At 39.8% G+C, this 23,815-nt stretch overlaps 1 protein-coding gene across 3 annotated transcripts in view; it reads left to right on the forward strand.

The window, feature by feature from the left end:
- Nucleotides 1-23,815, forward strand: part of RNF214 (ring finger protein 214) — a 45,860-nt gene that overhangs the window by 1,106 nt on the left and 20,939 nt on the right. For 2 of the 3 annotated variants that reach the window (XM_077893672.1, XM_077893673.1), the window contains exons 2-6: nucleotides 505-623; nucleotides 2,930-3,440; nucleotides 4,140-4,199; nucleotides 8,396-8,536; nucleotides 12,213-12,352. In XM_077893672.1, the coding sequence (XP_077749798.1) occupies nucleotides 508-623; nucleotides 2,930-3,440; nucleotides 4,140-4,199; nucleotides 8,396-8,536; nucleotides 12,213-12,352 (968 nt within the window). In that variant the 5' untranslated portion in view covers nucleotides 505-507. The remainder of the gene's footprint in view (nucleotides 1-504; nucleotides 624-2,929; nucleotides 3,441-4,139; nucleotides 4,200-8,395; nucleotides 8,537-12,212; nucleotides 12,353-23,815) is intronic. The other variant, XM_077893674.1, reaches the window with a different exon arrangement.

The raw sequence follows: 23,815 nt of genomic DNA on the forward strand, positions 1-23,815 counted from the left end.
AGACGCCGGGACTGCCCTGCACAGTATTGCCCCCCCCCCCACCTCCACGAACACCTCCACGAACACCTCCAAAACACTTCACTTAAATTAATGCACGATGCTTGTAATGATTGTCGGTGATTACTAGGCCCCCAGGTGCACTGTCGGTCAGTGAGCATCAGGTAAATAGGCACGTGGACCATTTGCAAGATTCCCACAGACTAGGAGTCAGTTTGAAATGACTGCATTTCTGCCCAAAGTGAAAAGGCTTTGCACAGACTCCTACACATTTATATGAATCCTCACATTTCTGAGGGTTGATGTCCACCAGGGCCCGCGGGGCCCAGTGGCTCTTTTAAAACCCTGCTCCAGAAAAACTCTTGATTATTTTCTGCTGGGACTCAGCTTTTTCTTTATGTTTCTTTCCTGGAACAACTCTGTTGTGTGGACGTTCTGAGGGGGAAAGATAACACTTGTTTTGAAATTTGGAAACTTGCAGCCTGTAATTTGTTTCTGAACATGCAGAGCATGATGGCGGCGGCGTCCGAGGTAGCTGGTGTGGTGTCCAATGCCCCCAACCCTCCAGAATCGTCTTCTAGCTTATGTGCTTCCAAATCAGACGAAGGTCTCCCAGACGGTCTAAGGTAACGTGCATATACTCTACTGGGCAGATTTCACCTGGGCGAGGGGCTTATGTTCTGCAAGCGTAGCTGGGCTTTTCTCTCCTTGGCTTCAGAGGCGCTGCACAAGAGTGAGCCTTTTAAAGATAGGGGCTGTCTGGTCCATATGTGCATTCATGGTACCTAACACGACATCTGGCACTCAGCAGGCGTGCCAAGTGTTTTGTCGAGTACGTAGAGTGCAGGGGGTTAAACTCTTCTGAAAAATGCAAATATTTCCTCAGCCTTTTTTTACATGGACCTATATGTTCATTTAATTGTATATTTGTGATTTGATACCTGTGTATATATCTACATGTTACTATGTATTATGATTATGTATATCATAATGATATTACGTATCATGCCTGTGTATGTATGTCTCCTGTATTACATAGAGATATAGGTATGTACACATCTGTACATAAAGCACATGTATGTTCATGCATATACACAGATACATGTTTATCTATGTTACCTGCAGATAAACAGCTTCGTTAGTATAGCTTGCTGCTCCACGTAGATATTTTGCCTCCTTTCTGAACTCTCCAGGGCTGAATTAGGATTGCCCAACCTTGCATCTTACAATGCTTAACACATAGTTAATGTACAGTGGTTGTACTAAATTATGTATCCCACCTCAGCTCTTCTGTAGAGTACCTAGGACCTAATAGAATAGGTTGATACTGTACTAACAGTTTTATATGTATTAACACATTTAATCCTCATAACAATCCCAGGAGGGAGGTGCTAATATTATTATTCCCATTTACAGGTGAGGAAATTGAGACCCAGAGAGGTTAGTAACTTGCCCAGGGTTGCCAAGCTACATGGGAGTCAGGGTTTGAACCCAGGCTTGTCTGACTCTGTAGTACGTGATAAATACTGGTTTACATGAAGAGAGCTTTGTTGGCAAAGGGGTAATGGAAAAAAACATGAAGGGAGCCTAACCGTAAACTTGGATCTTCATTTTGTAAATAGAGTCAGCCACATGCTCCTAGTAACAATAATGGCAGCTGGGGCTTTTTGAATATTTACTGTGCCAGGCTGTGTACTAAATACTTGAGATGCAAGATTTCATGTCATCCTCACAACAATCCTATCAGGTCAGTCATATTTCTGTTAAATGAGATTAAGTAACTTGCCTGGAGTCAGACACCTGGTAAATAGCAAGAGTCAGGATTTACACCCCGGGACTGTACCATATATGCCCAAATCAGTAATTTAAGTGTCTTCCCTGCTCCCCCAGGTAACTCTCAGTAAGGATTCAGCTAGAAGTGTTTTTTAAAGGCTCATATCACAGTATGCTCTCAGTTGTTTTATTTTGAACAACATATGCTGTTGAAGAGAGGAAGGCACCATGACCTAATGACCTAAAGCCTCAGTCAGTACTGGCTTGGGGTACTTAAGAGCATCATTTGATAGAATCAGTTTTTTTGTTTGTTTGTTTTTTTTAAGAAAAGAAGGGGCATGAACTCCAATAAAAAAAATAAATATTAAAGAAAAAGAAAAGAAGGGCCAAAGAAATTTAGCACAGATGTAGTCTGTATTCCTGGGTGGAAGGCTTACTGTTGCAGATGTTAGATGTCACTGTAAATAGGTTTTAAACATCTCTTCAAAAAGCAATACGTTAAGTGGCCGTGACAAACAACAAAACAACTATCCCAGTGTTTATACATGTGTATATATTTGTCTGGGATAAAAGTTCTACTGACAGCTTCAGTTTTGGATTTGAAATTGTCTGTACTGCAGACAGCTTTAAGTGAGGATGCCATGCTCCGGATAACTGTTGAAGAACCTAAAAGGTGGTTCTTGTTCAAAGATCTGTGAGGAATTTGGATGAAATATACCTTAGTGAAATGTGAGAGTGTAATAAAAACAGGATTTCTAAGTTAACCTTTTATTTATTAGAACGTTACGTGTAATTAAGTTAGTACATGTAACTGAATGAAATATTCTAACTAGCAGTAGGCTATTTCATCAACATTCCCCAAAGTTATTCAAACTGGACCTCGGAAATGTGGGGCTCTTCAGCGTCATTTACATGTGTTTCTTTACGGTCACTCGACAGGAAATGTCTCTCTCCGGCACCCAGGCTCTAACCACCAAGCTATACTCCCTGCATGTGGGATCAAAATCTCTGGATAAAGACTAAGTTCCATGTCATTCTGATAATTTGGGGGGCTTATGTAGTCTGGTTTGGTTCTTGTAGTCATTATGTCAAAGGTATTATGTATTTAATCCTTAAGATTGGGCGAAGAGAGAAACTTTTTATCTTATGTTTTTGATAGCCCCAAAGACCCTGCACAGAAGCACAAGAACTCGCCTCTGTCGAGTGTAAGTAGCCAAACGATAACCAAGGAGAATAACAGAAATGTCCATTTGGAACACCCAGAGCAGAATCCTGGTTCATCAGCAGGTGACACTTCAGCAGCGCACCGGGCGGTTTTAGGAGAAAACTTGCTAGCCACAGCCCTTTGTCTTTCTGGCGGTGGGTCTCAGTCTGATTTGAAGGACGTGGCCAACACAGCAGGAGAGGAGGGGGACACATGCCTCCGGGAGAGCCTCCATCCCGTCACTCGGTCTCTTAAGGCAGGGTGCCATACAAAGCAGCTTGCCTCCGGGAATTGTTCTGAAGAGAAATCCCCACACGCCTCCATCCTAAAGGAAGGTAGCGGGGACACAGGCTTGGATTTCCGACCTGTGGTGCCTCCAGCAAATGGGGTTGAAGGAGTCAGAGTGGATCAGGATGATGATCAGGATAGCTCTTCCCTGAAGCTTTCTCAAAACATTGCTGTACAGGTCAAGTATCAAGTTTCTACTACTAAAATGGAATTTGGGATATTTATTTATATATATTTATTTATTGAGGGTAGGAGACCTTTCTTCACAGGTGGTAGAGAACTACTCTGCCTTGTTTTTTTTTTTTTTACTGGCAACTGTCGTACAGTTTTCATACAGTAGTGCTATGGGATGTCGTCCTTCTGGTGTTCAATAAATAATAAAGCCAGGATCTAATCATGGCAACTAGGAACTTTATGACCTACCTATAATCTCTTTCACTAATTGATGAGTGTAGGTCATATTCATATTTCCCATCTTTGTCCTTGCAGGAGGAATCCTTGTTAATTCTCTCCTACATCTTAAGAAGTACAGTGTATCCTGCCTCCTAGTGATTGGTGTGCTCTTTTGTAGGAGGAAGGATGGGCACAATAGATTGTAGGGGGCAAAATTCTAATTTCACACTTGAGGCTATCTCTCTGTCAGTTCTTGGGTCTTGTTCAGGTTACTTTGTGGGATAAATGTTCAGTACAATATTCATGTCAGTGTCTGTTTGCCAGACCTACAGTTCTCTCGTTATGAAGCCAGTAAGGGGAACACAGAAATGTAGCTACTTAGTTAGTTGTGGCAGATTTCTAGGTAAAATTACTAAAGAGTAAGTATTCAGCCTTTTCAAATGTCTCTGAATGGTTCTGAATATAGTTGTTTCTTTCTTTATAGACTGACTTTAAGACGGCTGATTCAGAGGTAAACACAGATCAAGATATTGAAAAGAACCTGGTGAGTACTTAAACTGTTAGTGAATATATGAGACTGTTAACTCAGACTATCTAGAATTATATCATCCCAGTTGGAAAAAGTACAGGAATCTCCTTTTAAAATCCCTAACAGTGGGACGCCTGGGTAGCCCAGCAGTTGGCCACCTGCCTCGGGCTCAGGTTGTGATCCTGGGATCCGGGTTCAAGTCCCACATTGGGCTCCCTGCGAGGGGCCTGCTTCTCCCTCTGTCTGTGTCTCTCGTGAATAAATAAATCTTAAAAAAAAAAAAAAATCCCTAACAGATGGTCAGCTAATTTCTTTCTACTTGCTTACTTCCAGAGATGGGAAGCTTACTACTCATAAAGCAGTTGATTGCATTTAAAAAGGAGCTCTTATTCTTAGATCTTGTTCTGAAGTGATGATAGCACTTCTCACACTTCTTGTTTTAGTGAGCTCCTAAGCTGTGTAGAGTAAATCCAAATCTTCCTTTACTTTTTGGCCCTACATATACTTGAGGTTTTCTTATGCCTCTTCCTCTTACCCCTCAAGTCTGAATCTTTCCAGAAAAAACATTCCTACATGTTTTTAAATTTCTTTTTTTCTTCATAGAATATGTTTTCTAGCCCTTCCATCGCCCTGATTACTTTTCCACTGGAACATGTTCCGTCTTATCAATATTGCTTTGAAAATGTGATCCTGAAGGGATGCCTGAGTGGCTCAGTGGTCGAGCATCTGCCTTTGGTGCAGGGTGTGATCCCGGGGTCCTGGGATTGAGGACTGCATCGGGCTCCCCACGGGGAGCCTGTTTCTCCCTCTGCCTATGTCTCTGCTTCTCTCTGTGTCTCTCATTATTAAATAAACAAAATCTTAAAAAAAAAAAAAAAAAAAAAAAGAAAAGAAAAGAAAAAAAGAAAATGTGATCCCGAGAACTAAATACAATAATCCAAATACAGAATAATTGATTCATAACACAGTGGGGTTCTTGTTCTTTCTATCATGTCAGACGCTATTTCTCAAGGCGCCCTTGGCTTACTGTGGCAGTCTGCTCACAGTGTTGAGCTTTCAGCCAAACTCCCATCAGGTCTTTTTCTGGTGTATTGTGGAGTTGTAGCTTCCCTTTGATTCCCAATAATTGAGTTGTAAAACCTAGAGAGCTGCACATTTATCTTTGTTAAAAGGTCTGTTTGATCTATTCCTCCCTGACATTTCATGGCAAAAACCTCCACCGTTAAGGGTATGGATCAAAGTGTATAGTTTTCAAGAGGAAGGATGATGCTGGGAAAGAGGCACCCTAACATCAGGAAGAGGTTTTTAGGGTAATGTGTATTAACTTAGTGGAAGAAAAGAGAAAAAAGGCTTATAGCAACCAGATAAACAAGTGGATCTTTGGTCAAGTTGAAGAAATCGAGAGACAGATGGAAGAAAGGAAGTTATGGGAATACATTAACCAGATGAAGTAAATAAAGTTTTTAAAATACAGGGTAGCAGCTTGGGAGTTATTCATAACAGGCAGGTAAAAAGATCCTAGAGTTGACAGAGATGTGCTGGGAAAAAAAACAGACTAGAAGAGCAGTCCCAGGAAGGGGTGGGGGTGGGTTTCGCCTTTTGAACACTTACTCTAAGCACTTCACACACAGTATTTTGCCCCACAGTTCTATGGCGGGGTTCCCATGACTGTAGTAGTCCAAGGGGGCCAACTAAGTTATTAATAAGCTTTAGCATCAGTCTGAAGCAGGAGTGGAAACTAGCAAGTCTTTGGGTGAAAAGAGGCCCAGGGTTATGTTTTGTAAGGCTGTATTCTTTTGAGTGATGGGATGACTCACATGCTTTCATTTTATATTATTTTATTTTTTCAAAATTTCCTTTAAATTCGAGTCGGTTAACATACAGTGTAGGCCCACATGCTTTTAACAAGGCAGTGGAACTAGGCAGGTGTTAAGCTTGGTGGCAATACAAGAAACTTGGCTCCTGTTTAGTTTCCCTTTTTGTGCATTTATGGTAATTTCCCACCGTCTGCATTTGAAATCATAACTTCTGGTCCTTGGAACCAATTATACACGGATGAAACAAAGTAACTTTGGCTTGTTAAGATGAGATGATTTGGAACAAGTAGTTTAGGATAGCCTCTTGATTATCTCTTGGCATATACTAATAGCATGTACCTTGAGACTTCTTTCCCTGAGACTTGTGGTTCCCCTCACCCCCGGCCTGTGTTCTAAAGATGCATTGTGAACAGAGAAGGTACCACAAGGAAATAAAGAGAAAGAGGTGTGCTGAAGAAGGAAAAGATTCTTATCTACTAGTTGCGTATATTGGTTCTTAAGCTTTTTAAACTTTTCTTGGATTAAAGTCCTCTTGGAATCTTTTGAAAACTTTAATTCTCATCTCAGAAAAATTTATCCTCCTTACCGTGTTCCCTAATTTCAGAGAGTTCAGAGATCCCTGAGGCCCATCCATAGATTCCAGGTTCGGAATCCCTGTAAAGATGTGAGACTAGAGTCATCTGGGGGCCTTCTTCACATTTCAGCAGCTGGGCTAAGGCCTAGTTTATTCCAAAGTTAAAGTTAAAGTCTAATCTTTTTTTTTTTTTTTTTAAGATTTATTTATTTATTTGAGAGAGAGAGAGAGAGCATGAGCTGGAGGGGTAGAGGGAGAGGAGAGAGAATCCTAAGCAGACTCTGTGCTGAGAGCAGAGCCTGACACAGGGCTGGATCTCATGACCCTGAGATCATGACCTGAGCTGAAAGCAAGGGTCAGACGCTTAACCAATGCACCACCTAGGCGCCCCACTAAAGCCCCATCTTGAGAGCTTAGTTTTTATTATCATAATGTGATAAGTTTTCCCTCATTTACTTCTAAAACTTGTTTTTTTCTTTGAAAATAGTTCTCTTTTAATCAATAGTTCAGTTGAATGCTTTTGATTTAAATTTTACAAGTTCTGCCTTACACCAAATGTGTTTGTTTGTTTGTTTATTTATTTATTTATTTATTTTAAAGACTGAGAGAGAGCATGTGAGCAAGAGGGAGCAGGAGCAGTGGGAGAGAGAGAAGCAGGCTCCCCAGTGAGTGGGGAACCTGATCTGGGGCTCGATCCCAGGACCCTGAGATGACCTGAGCCCTGAGCCAAAGGCAGACACTTCACCGACTGAGCCGCCTAGGCGCCCCCAAATATGTTTTATATTGACCGTTTTAGCATCCCTTTGAAATGTAACCATCACTTTTTTGATTTATGGATATGGGGAGGCAGAGCTGAGCTGTGGTCCTCAGAAGCCTTACTTCTACTCTTATTTTACATGAGAGCTTGCTGATTTGCCCAGTCTGAATACCATATTCTCCAGACCTCTAGTGGATTTGTCCATTTTTAGTGCTAATGACCAATAAGCAATCCTGTTTTCTGGATGCAATTTTGAGTAGGTGTTGTGTTTTTTTGTTTTTACCCATTCATTTTTTTCTTGCTCTGATAAAGTGTCTCCTTTCTCTTATTCCCTAGAGCAGAGATAGGCAAACTTTTTCTGTAAAAGGTCAGATGGTAAATGCTTATGCTTTGGAGCTATATGGGCTCTGTTGCAACCATTCCAGTCATTGTAGCATGCGTAAAAGCTGCCTATAAGCCATTGGGAACGGCTGTGTTCCTATAAAGTTTATTTATAGGGATGCCTGGGTGGCTTAGTTGTTTGAGCATCTGACTCTTGATTTCGGCTCAGGTCATGATCTCAAGGTTGTGGGATCCCTGCTCAGCTCAGAGTCTGCTTTTTTTCTCTCCTCCTGCCCCTCCCCCTTCTCATGTGCACACAATTTCTCTCTCTCTCCCCCCGAAATGAATAAATAAGTCTTAAGGAAAAAATTTATTTATAAAAACAGACAATGGTTGGATTTGGCCCACAGGCTATACATTGCCAACCCCCCTGCCCCTGGCCTTAGAGCAGTGCTGTGCAATAGGATTTCCTGTAATGATGGAAATGTCTTATATCTGTGCTGTCCAGCATGGTAGCCATTTGTTATTTGTGGCTAAAGAGTACTTGGGAATGTGTGACTGAGGGGCTATATTTTTAAATTTCCTTATTTTAATTACCTTAAGTTTGTATAGCCACACATGGCTAATAGAATGTTGGACCCTGCAGCCTAGAGCTCTGCACAGTGTCTTGAACAGGCACCTGGTGAATGATGTTTTTTGCAACTAAATAAGGAAATTAAACTTTTCTTTTATTACAAATTAGGACAAAATGATGACGGAAAGAACCCTGTTGAAGGAGCGTTACCAGGAGGTCTTGGACAAGCAGAGGCAAGTAGAGAATCAGCTCCAAGTGCAATTAAAGCAGCTCCAGCAAAGGAGAGAAGAAGAAATGAAGAATCACCAGGTACCCTGCTTATGTTAAGTCTGTCAATAAGTAGGGCTATACTCTCTAATCAAACTATAATTTGTGTCTGAATTAATATAAGCTAAAGAGCAATATTTATCTTTTTAAGGGTTGTCTTAGAATTTTAAGGATAAAAAAGAACCTTTGAGGGCATCTTGTTCAAACTCTCACTTTTTTTTTTTTTTAATATTTTATTTATTTGAGAGTGTGCATGCACACGCACCATGAGTTAGCGGAGGGGCAGAGGGAGAGAATCTCAAGCAGACTTTCACTGAGCACAGAGCCCAACAAGAGGCTCAGTCCCACGACTCTGAGATCATGACCTGAGCCAAAACCAAGAGGTGGACACTCAACCAACTGAGCCACCCGGGTGCCTGCAAACTCTCACTTCTATTATAGTTTAGAGAGCAAGGTTATTTAATATATTTTGTTGACATAGCTGACTGTCTACCTTGAAGACCATGTGATTAGATTCTGGCCTGTAGTAAAAAATATAATTCTAGTAGATTAAAAATCTATGAAAAGGGAAAAAATGTAAATTAGGAGAAAATTTAGGAGAATATTTAGAAAACCTCGAGTTGCAAGAGGTCATTTTAAGCCAGGCAAAAAACCCAGAAGCCACATAAAAATGAATCAATTTAATTATGTATAATTTAAAATTTGTAATATGGCACATGATACCAAAAACAGCAGAAGATCAGTGTTAGACTGGGAAATTACTTGTTTCACATCTGATGATGGGTTTAATATCCACATCTGTGTTCTGAAACTCCTACAAATTCATGGTAAAAGTCAAATACTCTAGTGAAAACCCAGGAAAGGATAGTATATAGTTTCCTAATGCTGCTGTAACAGATTACCGTCAATTTGGCAGCTGAACACAATACAGATTTTTTATCTCACAGCCCTATAGGTCCAAAGTCCAACATGGGTATGACTGGGCTAAAATCCAAGTATTGCACGGTTGCATCACTTTCTGGGGACTCTAGGGGAGAATACCTTTCCCTGCATTTCCAGCTTCTAGAAGCTGCTTGCGTTCCTTGAATTGTGGCCCTATTTCGCATCCTGAGAGTCAGCAGATTTGCATCTCTGACCATCCCTCCCTAATCACATCTTTCTTGGAGAACTAGGAAAGGTTCTCCGCTTTTAAAGACCTGTGTGATTAGATTGGGCCCATCCAGATGACTCAGAACTATCTCCCCACATCCAGGTCTTTACCTTAGTAATATCTGGATGGTCTCCTTTCCCATGGAAAGTAACATAGTCACAAGGGCCCAGGGATTAGGTTAGATTGGAATGTGGACATATTTTTGGGGGGGTAGGGATTATTTTGCCAAACAGTTATGAATAGTGGGGCACCTGGGTGGCTCAGTCAGTTAAGTGTCTGCCTTTAGCTCAGGTCATGATCCCAGGGTCCTGTCAGGCTCCCTACTCAGTGGGGAGTCTGCTTCTCCCTCTCCCTCTGTTCCCCTTCCCCACCGTGTGCTCTCTTTCTCTCAAATAAATAAAGAAAATCTTTTTTTTAAAAAGATTTTATTTATTTATTCATAAGAGACAAGGGAGGGAGAGGCAGAGGGAGAAGCAAGCTCCACGCAGGGAGCCTGATGCAGGACTTGATCCTGGGACTCCAGGATCACGCCTTGAGCCAAAGGCAGATGCTCAACCACTGAGCCACCTGGGTATCCCAATAAAGAAAATCTTTTTTTTTTTTTTTTTAAGATTTTATTTATTTATTCATGAGAGACACACAGAGAAAGAGGCAGAGACACAGGCAGAGGGAGAAGCAGGCTCCATGCGGGGAGCCTGACATGGGACTTGATCCTTGGTCTCCAGGATCATGCCCTGGACCAAAGGTGGCGCTAAACCGCTGAGCCACTGGGGCTGCCCCAGAAAATCTTAAAAAAAAAAAAAAATTATAAATGGTAGTATACAGAAGAGGAAAAGTAAGTGGATAATAAATAAATGAAAAGCTCAGCCTCAGCCTCACTGGTCTTCATTCATTCATTCATTCATTCATTCAGCAAATATTTTCTGAGTTCCTGATCCAGGCTCTACAGATTTAGCAGTAAAGGAAACATAGTCTCTGCACTGAATGCTTATTCTAGTTGGAGGAGGTAGACTGTACAAACAGTAAAAAATGGGAGTTAGGAAAATGTTTCTTAAAAGGATTAGCTACCATTCCTCTCTTTCCCCTCAAGAGCTTGGCAAAAATGAAATAAGTTGTCAAGGATGAGGGAAAATGAGCCCTTTTCAGACTTTGTAGGTATATGAATTGTTAAAACCTTTTTGGAGCAATTATTAAGAATTTTCAGTTAAGACTTAAAATGTGGGGGGGGAAAAAAAAGACTTAAAATGTGGGGATCCCTGGGTGACTCAGCAGTTTAGCGCCTGCCTTCAGCTCCGTGTGATCCTGGAGTCCCAGGATCAAGTCCCACATCAGGCTTCCTGCATGGAGACTGCTTCTCCCTCTGCCTCTCTCTCTATCTCTCTCATGAATAAGTAAATAAAATCTTAAAAAAATAATAAAAATAAATTTAAAAAAATACTTAAAATGTACTGTGATCTAGCAATCATATTATTATGTCTTTTCTATAGAAATGAAAGTTTTTATATGAAAGTGTAGACTTATAGAGTATTGCAGTATTGTGTATAGTTACAAAAAACTGGACTCAACTTTGATAGACTCTTTACATAGAATGGTTAGATAAATTTGATATATAAATATTATGTCATATGCTGCCATTTTTAAGTTAAATCTATGTATTTTAAGATTTATTTATTTATGAAAAAAAGAGTACATATGAGAAGGGGAGGGGCAGAAGGAGAGGAAAGAGAGAATCCAAAACAGCCTCTGTGCTGAGCACGGAGTCTGACAGGGCTTGATCCCATGACCCATGAGATCATGACCAGAACTGAAACCAAGAATCATATGCTGAACCTACTGAGCCATCTAGGTGCCCCACGTTAAATCTATATTGGCAGTATATTCACGTCAAGTGAAAAAAAGCAGGATGTAGATAATATGTATAAAATCCTCTCATTTGGAACAAATACAAAAGCAAAGAAATACAAATACGAGTATGGGTGTGTTTGTGTGAGAATAAAGATGTGAAAAAATAATACACAACAGTGAACATGTTAATTATGCATTGAGTTGGCATTGATTTGGGAGTGACTTAACTATCACTTCTCTGTTACTCCTCTTCTAACGACAAGTATAGATATTTTTGTTAAAGGAAAAAAGGATTCAGAAAAACCCCCTCACACATAATAAAGTAGAACTTTAATAAAACAAGACTGTTTTTGAAAGAAGTAATAAATTCCCACCCTATATAAGAATGCCTTTCTCAGCATTCTCAACAGGTGTTCATTTGGACTGTATCTGAACACGGATAATGGAAAGGTTATTGCTTCTCAAGATAGTAAATTCCATTTTTTAACAGTTGTGATTGTTAGAAATTCTTTCTTTTGCTGAACTGAAATCTGCTTCATTGTAACTTCCTTGCTTACGTCTGAATACTGGCTTTCAGAGCTCCTCAACCCAATTCCTTCAATTCAACTTGAGTTTACTAAAGCCAGTGTGTTAATTTGTGTTAGTTGAAAATAACCTTCTGACCAAAAGAACTAATTCATTTCCTTCTTTATCTGTGTGTGACTGTAATTATGGGGGACTCAGGAGATACTAAAAGCTATCCAGGATGTAACAATAAAGCGAGAAGAAACAAAGAAGAAGATAGAGAAAGAAAAGAAGGAATTTTTGCAGAAGGAGCAGGATCTGAAAGCTGAAATCGAGAAGCTCTGTGAGAAGGGCAGAAGGTAAATGCTGCTGTTAAGAATAAAACCACTGTGTGCATGGGTATATTTGTGCATATGCATCCAATTTGTGTTTGTGTTCCTAGTTTCTTTTCTTTTGGTCCAATTTTTGTTTGAGAAACAAGTGCACAAATAAAATCCTCTAATGATTTTTAGCTTTTTCGGCACCTTGTGTTAGAGCTAATAAAAAAATTTTCAGATTCAGTAATACCTTGAAATAATAGCAGCTGATTGTTGGGTCCTAAATATGATCAAGATTTTGAAATGCATCTAACACCTGGCTTCACTTGCTTGGAACCTGATTTTTTAGAACTTCAGACTGACTGTAGGAATACCTTGATTATGTTACTCAGTACTAAAACAGATTTCCAACAGTAACATTTTAAGTAAGCTTTTGGAAATAATTATTTAGTGGGTCTTTGTTCTCATCTGGGTCCTGCAGCAAGAGCAAGGTGCACATAGAATTTGGTCAGATTTTCAGTTTTCCAAGTTTCTTTTTCTTTTCTTTTCTTTTTTTTTATAGCTATCAACACCAACATTTTTTATTTTATTTATTTATTTTTTATTTATAAATTTAATTTGCCAACATATAGAATAACACCCAGTGCTCATCCCATCAAGTGCCCCCCTCAGTGCCCGTCACCTAGTCACCCCCATCCCCCGCCCACCTCCCCTTCCACAACCCCTAGTTCGTTTCCCAGAGTTAGGAGTCTGTCATGTTCTGTCTCCCTTTCTGATATTTCCCACTCATTTTTCTCTTTCCAAGTTTCTTAATACAGAAATCAAAATAGCTATGAACACCGATGGTTTTATTTAAATTCTAAAATGTGCTTTTATTTATCAAGAAAATCTTGGCCTTCTGATGAGTCAGAGCACTAAATGAAAAATAGTAAGCTCATTGGTTAGATCATTTTCGAAGTTTGAAAGATGGTAACTGTGAAAGGTCAACATGAGAAAGAACATTTGGGAAAGAGCCGAAGGACCAGTCTGTTTTGTTGAGAATCGAATGATAATGATTCAAAGGTGGATCAGTTGTCCATGATGATCCATGCATCAGCAATTATGAAGAGTGTGCTAGGAACATAGTGCTATACCTGGCATTGTTAGTGATCAAAACCCCTGCCATTCCCCATCAACCACATGGCCTCTGCCATTGTCTTCACAGGCTGTTGGGGGTGGGGAGAAGTGAAACAGAGACGTGGTACAAGCAACTTAGCAGCAGTCTTAGAAGGCAGAGGCTGGGAAGATGAGTCTATCATAATTTTAGGCTCTGTGAAAGATTTCCTTTGGATAAGTACTCTGTACTCTTTAACAGATCTCTGATCAGTTTCTCTGCTTTCTGATAGGATAAGCCCACATAGTAATTGATACTAGTAGTTTGCTGCTCATGGTCTGGAACATTCACTTGGGCTTATTTTATGTGTCACGAGTGTCAGAATGATCCTGTCATTCTTTTCGTGGAATGTGGGGTTCACTTTTCCAGAAGTAGGGAGAAAAAGTCTTCTGTGTGTATCTTTGTTCTAGCAGTGATGTAGGTTTTGTTTTGCATTGTATCATCCATAGTAACTGTGGGCACAAATATTATGGTCATGGGAGTAATCTGCTCAGTCTGCCATCACAGAGCACCACAGACAATAGGTGACTTAAACAACATAAATTTATTGTCACACGGTTCTAAAGGCTAGAAGTCCCAAGAGTAAGATGCTAGCAGGGTTGGCTTCTGGTGAAGCCTGTCTTCTTGGCTTGCAGACACTGCTGTCTTCATGCTCTGTCTTCATATAGCCTTTCCTCTATGTGTGCGTACTCCCGAGGTCTCTCCTCTTCATGTAAGGACACTGGTCCCACTGGATTGGAGCCTTATCCTTATGATCTTACTTCCTTAAAGGTCTTATCTCCAAATACAGTCACTTTGCTGGTGAGGGCTTTCACAAATAAATTGGAGGGGATCACAATTCAGTCCATAACAGTCATATTTTCTGTCCATAGCTCTCATTCCATTAGCCAACACTGACTATCTACTGTGAGCCAGACAGTATGGGCCTGGAAAATAGAAAGTCCTCAAGGAGTTTAGTGTTTAATAAGAGAAACAACAAATAAATAATTACAAACTAGCGTAATTATATCTTAAGAGTGGTGGTATGAGTGCATGTAGAGGAGGCATGGAACCCACACTGGGCAGGGGGAGTCAGAGAGGGATTCCCAGACAAAGTGATTTCCAGAATTGAATCCTGAAAGATAAAGGGGAATATGAACACCAAATGCAATGCACGATCCTTGGTTTGATCCTGGATTAAACAAATGTACTGTAAAGAGCATTTCGGAATAAATGGGAAAGTTTGAATATGGACTACATACACAATATATACAGTATTAGTTAATATTGTATCCATGTTAAATATTTGGGATATTGTGGCTTATACTGTTGCATGATTATGTAGAAGGTTCTTATTCTTCAAGAGCTACTTGCTGAGGTTTTAGGGGCTAAGTGTTGTGATGTCTGTCATTTTCAGACGGTTCAGAGAGAGGCAAAGGGAATGTGGCACAAAGGGGGTAACAACTGATGAATCTAGATGAAGGGCACATGTTCACTATACTGTTCTATTAACTTGTCTGTTGGATTGAAACTTTCAAAGAAAGACTTACTTGGGTGGGGGTTGATAGAGGGAGGAATTAGTGGGGCAGAGAATAGGGGAAAGACGCTGCAGGGAGGTGGGGAAGAGTGACACCAGTGAAGTAGTGGGAATTACTTCACTGGCTGTGGGAATACTCGCAAAAGACTGTTCTATCGTGTGTTCAGGAGTTTGGGCTTTTCCCTGTTGAGGTACTGAAAGATTTTAAAGGAGGAAGGGTATTGGAGGATGAGATTTTCATTTTAGATAAATGACTTTGGCAGGTGGAAAGTGGATGGGAGTAGTGTAGAGGACCAGTTAGGAGACTCATCTGTCAGAGCCTGCGTTAGAGTGACAGTGGCCCACACTGCAGTGGCACCAGGTGGAAGGAGAAAACCTCACAGTGATATTGCATAAAGGTGAATTTACAGGGTGCCTGGGTGGTGCACTCGGTTAAGCATCCCACTCTGGGCTTTGGCTCAGGTCATGATTTCAGGGTTGTGAGATCAAGTCCTGTGTTGGGCTCCATGCACAGCATGGAGGCTGCTTGGAATTTCTCTCTCTCCCTCTGCTCCTGCCCACTCCCTGCTCTCTCTCTCTCTTTTCAAAAATAAATAAATCTTTTTTAAAAAAGTGAATTTACTTATTAGAAATCTGCTAAGTGCTTTGTACATGTTGAGGGTAGTCATTATGTATTCTAACATTGTAATTTCTAAAGAAGACATGCTGAGTTAACCCCCCACCAAAAAAGGAACTAATATTCAGTTTAGTCATATATTCATTGTTTTTCTCCTGGATACCTGGTTGCTTTGTCATGGACGTTATCTTGTTTTTGTGGGACACTTCCTAATATCCAACTTATATCCTTCAGGATTATTGCTGGCAGGAGGAAGATGAGACTTCCACGTGAGTGCTCTTCCAGGGCAGAACTTCTTTTTAAGATTCCTGCCTTTAATAGTGATTCATTGAGAATGGCAGCAAGTAGGACTCTTCCTCAATAAAAGATGGTGAGCTTGTGCTTTAAAGGACATCATCAATTGATTCATAGAAGTAGATTCATAACTTGGGGCAAATAGGAAAGCTGAAATATTAAGCATGATTCTTTTTTAATTTTTTAATTTTTTTAAAAGATTTTATTCATGAGAGACAGAGAGAGGCAGAGACATAGGCAGAGGGAGAAGCAGACTCCTCACAGGGAACCTGATCCGGAACTTGATCCCAGGACCCTGGGATCATACCCTAAGCTAAAGGGAGATGCTCAACCACTGAACCATCCAAGCACTTCGATTCTTCTTTTTTAAAAAATGTTCTGAGCATGGGGCACCTCGGTTGTTCATTTGGTTAAGCGTCTGCCTTCAGCTCAAGGTCATGATCCTGGGGTCCTGCGATTGAGCCCCATGTTGGGCTCCCTGCTCAGTGGGGAGCCTGCTTCTCTCTCTCCCTCTACCGCTCCCCCTGCTTGTGTTATCTCTCTCCTTCTGTCAAATAAATAAATAAAATCTTGAAAAAAAATTCTGAGCTTGCCTGATGAATTCATATGATAGAGTAATAGGTAAGTAGCTCATTGAGGGATTTATTGTTGGAGGAAGCATTTTTTAAAAAATATTTTATATATTTATGAGAGAGAGAGAGAAGGAGGAGGAGGAGCAGAGGGAGAGAGACAAGCAGACTCCACGATGGGTGTGGAGCCCCTCACAGGGTTGAGTCTGAGGACTCCAAGGTAATGACCCAAGCCGAAACCAAGAGTCAGATGCTGAACTGACAGCCACTCAGATGCTCCTGGAAGCGTTACTTTAGATGTCAAATGAGTCTGTGTTAAGTTGAAATCAACAGGGTGCATGGAGACTCGTTTTGGAAATTTCTCACCAAATGCTAGCTTATCTAACTGGTGTGTGTGTAGGCCTTAGTAGCTTGCCTAACAGTCAGTACATCTGGTGAGCTTTTCTTAGGTGCAGAGCAGTGAGCCAGGCTGGTGCAACATCCTGTATCTGACCATAGCCATCGGTCCTTCCAGCAGCCTGCTTATTCCCAGCGACTCTACACTTTGACCACTCCAGGTCCTCTTTCTTGTTTGGTAACTTCACTCCATTTCCCACCAGTCATTCAGCTCCCTGGAAGCATGTCTTTCCATAGCCTGCCTGGATGCATGGTCCACTGCTCAAATTTTTCCTTTAGTGTTACCCTCAATTCCCTTTCCTCTTATTCTCAAGTCCTGGGTGAGTCAGCCACCTGACTTCTCTGTCCTTATGCGAGGCTGCTGAGTGCTGCTGGAGGCAGTCCTATAACTGTGTGTCTTGGGTCAGAATAAATGTATAGTCATTTATATGTCTAACATCACCTGGATCCTCAGGGCTACCCCGTCCTCTGAGAGCTGTCCTAAACTTTTACCTCCCTTTCTAAACTTCCTCTCTCCACCATTTTTCTCCTTAGTCCTAGCAGATTTCACTATAAAAATGGGGGCCATCAAGTGAAACTTATTTCAGTTTCCCGCCTATCAGCAGACACATCATCCTTTTCCTCTGGTCCTTGTATGTGAGTCTAAACTTTGTACCTGTATGTGAATTCAGTTTACTCCTCTATGGTTTCTCCATAAGTGGCAACACTGTGTACCCCCCTGCCTAACTGAATAACCAAGAGTTACCCGAAATTCTTATCTCTTAGCTCCTTTCCACTGCATCTACTTTTACCAAGTCCAGTACATTCTTAATATCAATTGTCCCTTGCTCTCTGTTCATGGTGCCCATGTCAGTTCAGGGTCTCATCGGTCCTAGATCACTGAGGTAGACTGCAAAACTTTGCCTCTCTTCTCACCTGTCTTGTACACTGCTGCTCTCAGATCCAAGTCTGACCATGTCATTTCTCTGCTTAAAATTTGTCATAGCTCTTTATAGCTTTTAGGGTAAAGTTTCAGCTCTTTAGCTTAGTATATAAGGCCCTCAATTACCTGGTCCCTGTTAATATCCCTAGCTATACTTTTTATGGCTCCCATGAACAACCATGAACTACTAATGAACTCACTTAAAACCCAAACTGTGATATCTGCTCTAGAAAGCCTCCCCTTCTCCCCTTCACACATCGTGACCATTTAATTTAGATGACCCTCCTCTGTACTCACTAGCATGCTGAGTTTACCCATCAACACATACCTCTGATGGTCTTTATTTACTTGAACGAGTCCCCCATCATATAATTGGTTTCTTCAGGGTACATGTTTTGATGATCTATTGCTGTGTAAAAAAAGCCATCATAAAACTTAGTATCTTAAAACAGCATATTATTTCTCATACTTCTTTCGGTTACATCTCTGATGGACAGTCCTGCTAGTCTCCTTTAGTTATTCCTGTAGCTGTGGTCAGATGGCAGCTGGGATGGGAACGTCCAAGATGGCATCATTCATATTTCTGGCACCTTGGCTGGGACACCTTGAAGGCTGGGCCCAGCTGGGACACTGAGGGGTCTAGGCCTTTTCTCACACACTCTTTCTATGTTGTCTCAGGGCTTTTCTCTCTCCAGGTGGTCTTTCCAGCAGATGGACCAGATTTCTTACTTGGCTCAGAGCTCCCAAGAGTACAAAAGTGGAAGTTTCTAGGCTTTCCTAAGGCACAGACTTGGAACTGGCACAGTGCTATTTCTGTGGCATTCTTTTGGTTAAAATGAGTCACAGGGCCAGCTCAGATTTAGTGGTGGAGGAAGCTGCAAAGAACGTGAGCACCAGCAGGCCTGGCTCATTGGGAGGGGTCCGTATCTGGAAATCTGCTACCGCAGCAAGTAATACATGTCACTTACCTTTTTCTGCTCAATATGTGTTATCTTTTAGATATGGGGAATCCTAGAAATTCTGCCAATAAGAGTTTCTAAGGATCATTATAAGATGAGTGATGGTAGAATGAAAAGGAAGTAATGGATTCTGGAGGAATTGATGCTCGATTATTTTTAGAGATTAAGACTGGGGGAGGTGTCAACACTAACTTCTGTATTGACCCTGGGTAACTATATGCTACCTGGACAATGATTGGGAAATGAAATTCTCAAAGTTCTGAGGATAAAAGTAAGCAATTTGATGACTTGAGACATGTAAGTAAAAATCCTCAGTCGGCCATTGGATTTGGGACACTTGATGAGAAGAGATACTCTGTCTTGATTTGGAGTTGACTGTGTAGAAGTGATAGTTACAACACTGGAAGTGGGTTTTCTGTGGGAAAAAGTTCGAAGCAGGGCTCAGTTCTGAACGCTTGAGGCACATCAACAGTTTGGGAGTACAAAGAGAAAGGAAAGATAGAGGAAAAGGAAACAGCTTAGAATAGTAGTATGGGGCTTCAAAGGGGAGAGTGTGTAACAGTGTCGGAAACTGCAGGGAAGGACCTGAGAACCAGGTCTGAGTAAAGGCCATTGATAATTACCGAGTGTAACCAACAGGCATTTGTAGGCAGAGGAATTAAATTACTGGATTTACTTTTCCTCCAGTATTTTATTATGAAAAATTTTGAACAGTAGGAGAAGCTGGAAGTATTATACATTAACACTCATGCCCTAGATTTAACAATTAACATTCTGCTACATTTATTTTAGCAGTATCTTTCCACCCCCCTATCCGCTCGTCAGTCCACTATCCGTTAGTCAGTCCATCTTTTTTTTCTTTTTGATGCGTGTCAGAGTAAGTTGCAGTCATCAGTAACTTCACCTGTAAATCCATAAACATGCGTATCATTATTTAGAGTTATATATTATTCATGTTTCCTTTTTTGGTAATAAAATGTATATGCAGTTAAATACATAAATCTTACGTGTACTCTTCCATGAGTTTTGACCATTGTGTGTGCTTGTCTAATTCAAACCCCATTAACATACAGAGAGTACTACCATTAAACCAGATGGTGTCCCTGTACACTTTCCCAGTCTTTTCTTGTCCCATCTTTCAAAGGCAACCACTGTACTGATTTTTCTCATCATAAATTGATTTTGCATGTTCTAGAGTGTCACATAAATGAAATCATACAGTATATACTCTTTTTTTAGGACTTCTTGCATTTAGCCTAATATTTCTACATTCACTCATGTCTCTCTATTATCAAATAGTATTCCTTTTGTTAATCTACCGTAGTTTACCCATTGTCCTTTGAGGGGCATATAATGGTTTCCAGATTTTGACTGTTATGAATAAAGCTGCTGTTAACAGTCAAGTATGTCTTTGTGTGAGCATATACTTTTATTTCTCTTGCGTAAATTTCTAGGAGTAGAATCACCAGGTTGTAGGGTGGGTATATGTTTAGTTTTATATGAAACTGAGAGATATATTTCCCAAGTGGATATACCTTTTTAACACTCTGCCTACAAGGTATGAGAATTCTGGTGGTTTCATATCCTTGTCATTTAAATGGTTGTATTTCATTGTGGTTTTATTTTGGCATTTCCCTCATTATTAATGCTGCTGATCACTTTTTCTTTGTGCTTATTGGCCATGCATGTGTCTGTTTTTGTGAAGTATCCTCTTAGATTTTTGCCCCCTCCCCCTTTTTTGGGGTGATTCTAAAAATTCATTGCATATTGCAAATATAAAGCCCTTTGTCAGTTATATATTCTGTGAAAATGTCTTTCCACTCTCTGAATTAGCTATTCATTTTTAATTGTATCTTTTGATAAACAGAAGTTTTATTTTTAAGGCTAATTTATTAAGTTTTCTTTTATAGTTATTACATTCTTTGTCCTAAGAAACCTTTGCCTACCCTGAAGTAGCAAAGATGTTCTCCTCCGTTGTCTTATGGAAACATATCATTTTAACTTTCATCGTTATGATCCGTCTCAGGGTAATTTTTGTGCATGGAGAGAATTAGGAGTTGAGGTTCATTTTTTTTGAGGTTCATGTGCCTATGCAGTTCCAGCACTATGTGTTGAAGAGACTTTCCTTTCCCCAATTGGATTGTTTGACATCTTTGCCAAAAACCAAATGACAGTATGAGTCATTTGTATAAATAGTAGATCTATTTCTGAATACTATCCTCTTGCTTCGATATATTTGTCTATCTATGCCACATCATGCTGTTGTGATTATTATGGCTTTATAGTAAGTCATGGTCAGAGAATATAAGGTCTGCTTTTTTTTTTTCCAAGGTTGCTTTGGATTTTGCACTACTTTTAGGTCCTTTGTACTACCACATATATTTGAGAAACAACTTCCCAGTGTCTACAAAAACAAAACTGAAACTGGTGAGGCATGGTTCCTTTGAATCTGTAGATCAATTTGGAGAAATTGACATCTTAATAGTATTGAGCCCTCTAAAGAAATTTATTCCTAAATATTTTATGTTCTTTGACACTATTTAAGTAGAATTAAATTTTCAAAAAAATTTCCAGGGGATCCCTGGGTGGCTCAGTGGTTTGGCGCCTGCCTTTGGCCCAGGGCGTGATCCTGGAGTCCTGGGATCGAGTCCCACATCGGGCTCCCTGCGTGGAGCCTGCTTCTCCCTCTGTCTGTGTCTCTGACTCTCTGTCTGTGTCTCTCATGAATAAATAAATAAAAATAAAAATAAATATTTCCAACCATTTCTTGCTAGTATATAAAAATACAATTTATTCTGTGTATTAACCTTGTACCTCCTACTTTGCTAAGTTTACATGTTTGTGTCTTAGTTGTTTTGTAGATTCCTTAAGATTTTCTACATAAACAATTACAACTTCTGTGAATATACAGTTTTATTTCTTCCTTTCAAATCTTAAGCCTTTTCTCTTGTAAACATTATTGCACTGGTTAGGACCTCCAGTACACTGTTGAATAGAAGTGGTAGAGTAGACATACCTTGTTTCTGCTCCTAGGGGGAAATGTTTAGTATTTTACCAGTAAGTGTATTGATAGCTATAGCTTCTTTGTACATGCCCTCTATCAAATTGGGGAAGTTCTCTTCTGTTTCTGACACTTCTTAAGGTGCTTAGTTTTGTCAAATAGTTTTTCTGCACCTATTAAAATTAGCAAATAGTTTTTCTCCTTTATTCTGTTAATATGGTGAATTACATTGATTTATTTTCAAATGTTAAGCCAGTTGTCCATTCTTGGGATAAACCTTCTTGGACAAGATATGTTATTGTTTTCATTTATTGCTAGATTTGACTTGCTATTATTTTTTAGGGATAGTTGTATCTATAGTTATTGAGGAATATTATTCTTTTTTTATTTTTAAAAGTGTGGTTATATCGGTTGTTGGGCTGATGTTAAAAATCTCTGATTATGGACCTTTTTCTTTTTCCTTTTAATTCTATGAATTTTTGTTTTGTTTTTTAAAGATTTTATTTATTTATTCATGAGAGACACAGAGAGGGAGAGAGACAGAGGCAGAGACACAGGCAGAGGGAGCCTGGTGTGGGGTTCGATCGTGGGTCTCCAGGATCAAGCCCTGGGTTGAAGGCAGGGCTAAACTGCTGAGCCACCAGGGCTGCCCAATTTTTGTTATATTTTGAAGCTGTATGTTAGATACATGTACATTTATGATCATTATATATTCTTGATGAATTGGCCATTTTATCATTATGAAATGTCTCTCTTTATCTTTGTCATGTTCTTTATGTTAAGGTTTACTTTATGTGATATTAATATAGATACTGCAATCTTCTTATGCATATTTTTTTATATGGAGTATATTTTTCCATTGTTCATCTTCAACCTATCTACATTTTTATGTTTCATAAAGAGAGCATATAATTGGACCTTTCTTTTTGATCTGTTCTGACAAGCTGCCTTTTAATTACAGACTTTAATCAGTTTATATTTAATGTAATTATTGATATGGTTACATTAGGTGTACTCTTTTACTATGTAAATTGAATATTCTTGAATTTTTCTTTTTTAGAATTTTATTTTAATTTGGCCTTTCCTTCCCCAAATACACATCTGTTACATTAACGTACTGGCAACATTTGTTATAAAGAATAATTACATGCCTGCTGCTTATTTTGTATTAGAAAGACTTGTAATTTTGGGGGGGTAAGATATTTTTCCAGAGCCTTAATTGTAGAAAACTTAGAATTATTATCCCTTAGATTTTTTTTTTATTTTTATTTTTATTTTTATTTTTTTATTTTTATTTTTTTTTAATTTTTATTTATTTATGATAGTCACAGAGAGAGAGAGAGAGAGAGGCAGAGACACAGGCAGAGGGAGAAGCAGGCTCCATGCACCGGGAGCCCGACGTGGGATTCGATCCCGGGTCTCCAGGATCGCGCCCTGGGCCAAAGGCAGGCGCTAAACCGCTGTGCCACCCAGGGATCCCAGATTTTTTTTTTTTTTAAATAAATTTTTTTTTTTTAATTTATTTATGATAGGCACACAGTGAGAGAGAGAGAGGCAGAGACACAGGCAGAGGGAGAAGCAGGCTCCATGCACCGGGAGCCCGACGTGGGATTCGATCCCGGGTCTCCAGGATCGCGCCCTGGGCCAAAGGCAGGCGCCAAACCGCTGCGCCACCCAGGGATCCCCCCTTAGATTTTTAAACAATCAAAAATTTTTAGATATAATATATATATCAACAAAAGGCACTTATTTTAAGTTGCATATAGATAAAGTTTTACAAACTAAATATGCATGTAAACACTAACACAATGAAGGTATAGCACATACCCTTTACCCTAAAGTGTTCCATGTTCCTAGTCTTTTTTTTTTTTTTCCATGTTCCTTCTCAATCACTGGCCTTCCCCCCAGTTCCCGAGTAAACACTTTGTCACTGTAGATTACATTTACTGTTTCTAGAAATTTATGTCTAGCTTCTTTCACTCAATATATTTTAAGGAATCATCCTGGATGTTGTCATGGATATGAAATATATCAATAGTTTATTCTTTTTCTTTTTTTTAAGATATTTATTTTCTTAGA

The sequence above is a fragment of the Canis aureus genome, chromosome 3 (assembly GCF_053574225.1).
Source record: "Canis aureus isolate CA01 chromosome 3, VMU_Caureus_v.1.0, whole genome shotgun sequence".
In the NCBI taxonomy this organism is placed as follows: Eukaryota; Metazoa; Chordata; class Mammalia; order Carnivora; family Canidae; genus Canis; species Canis aureus.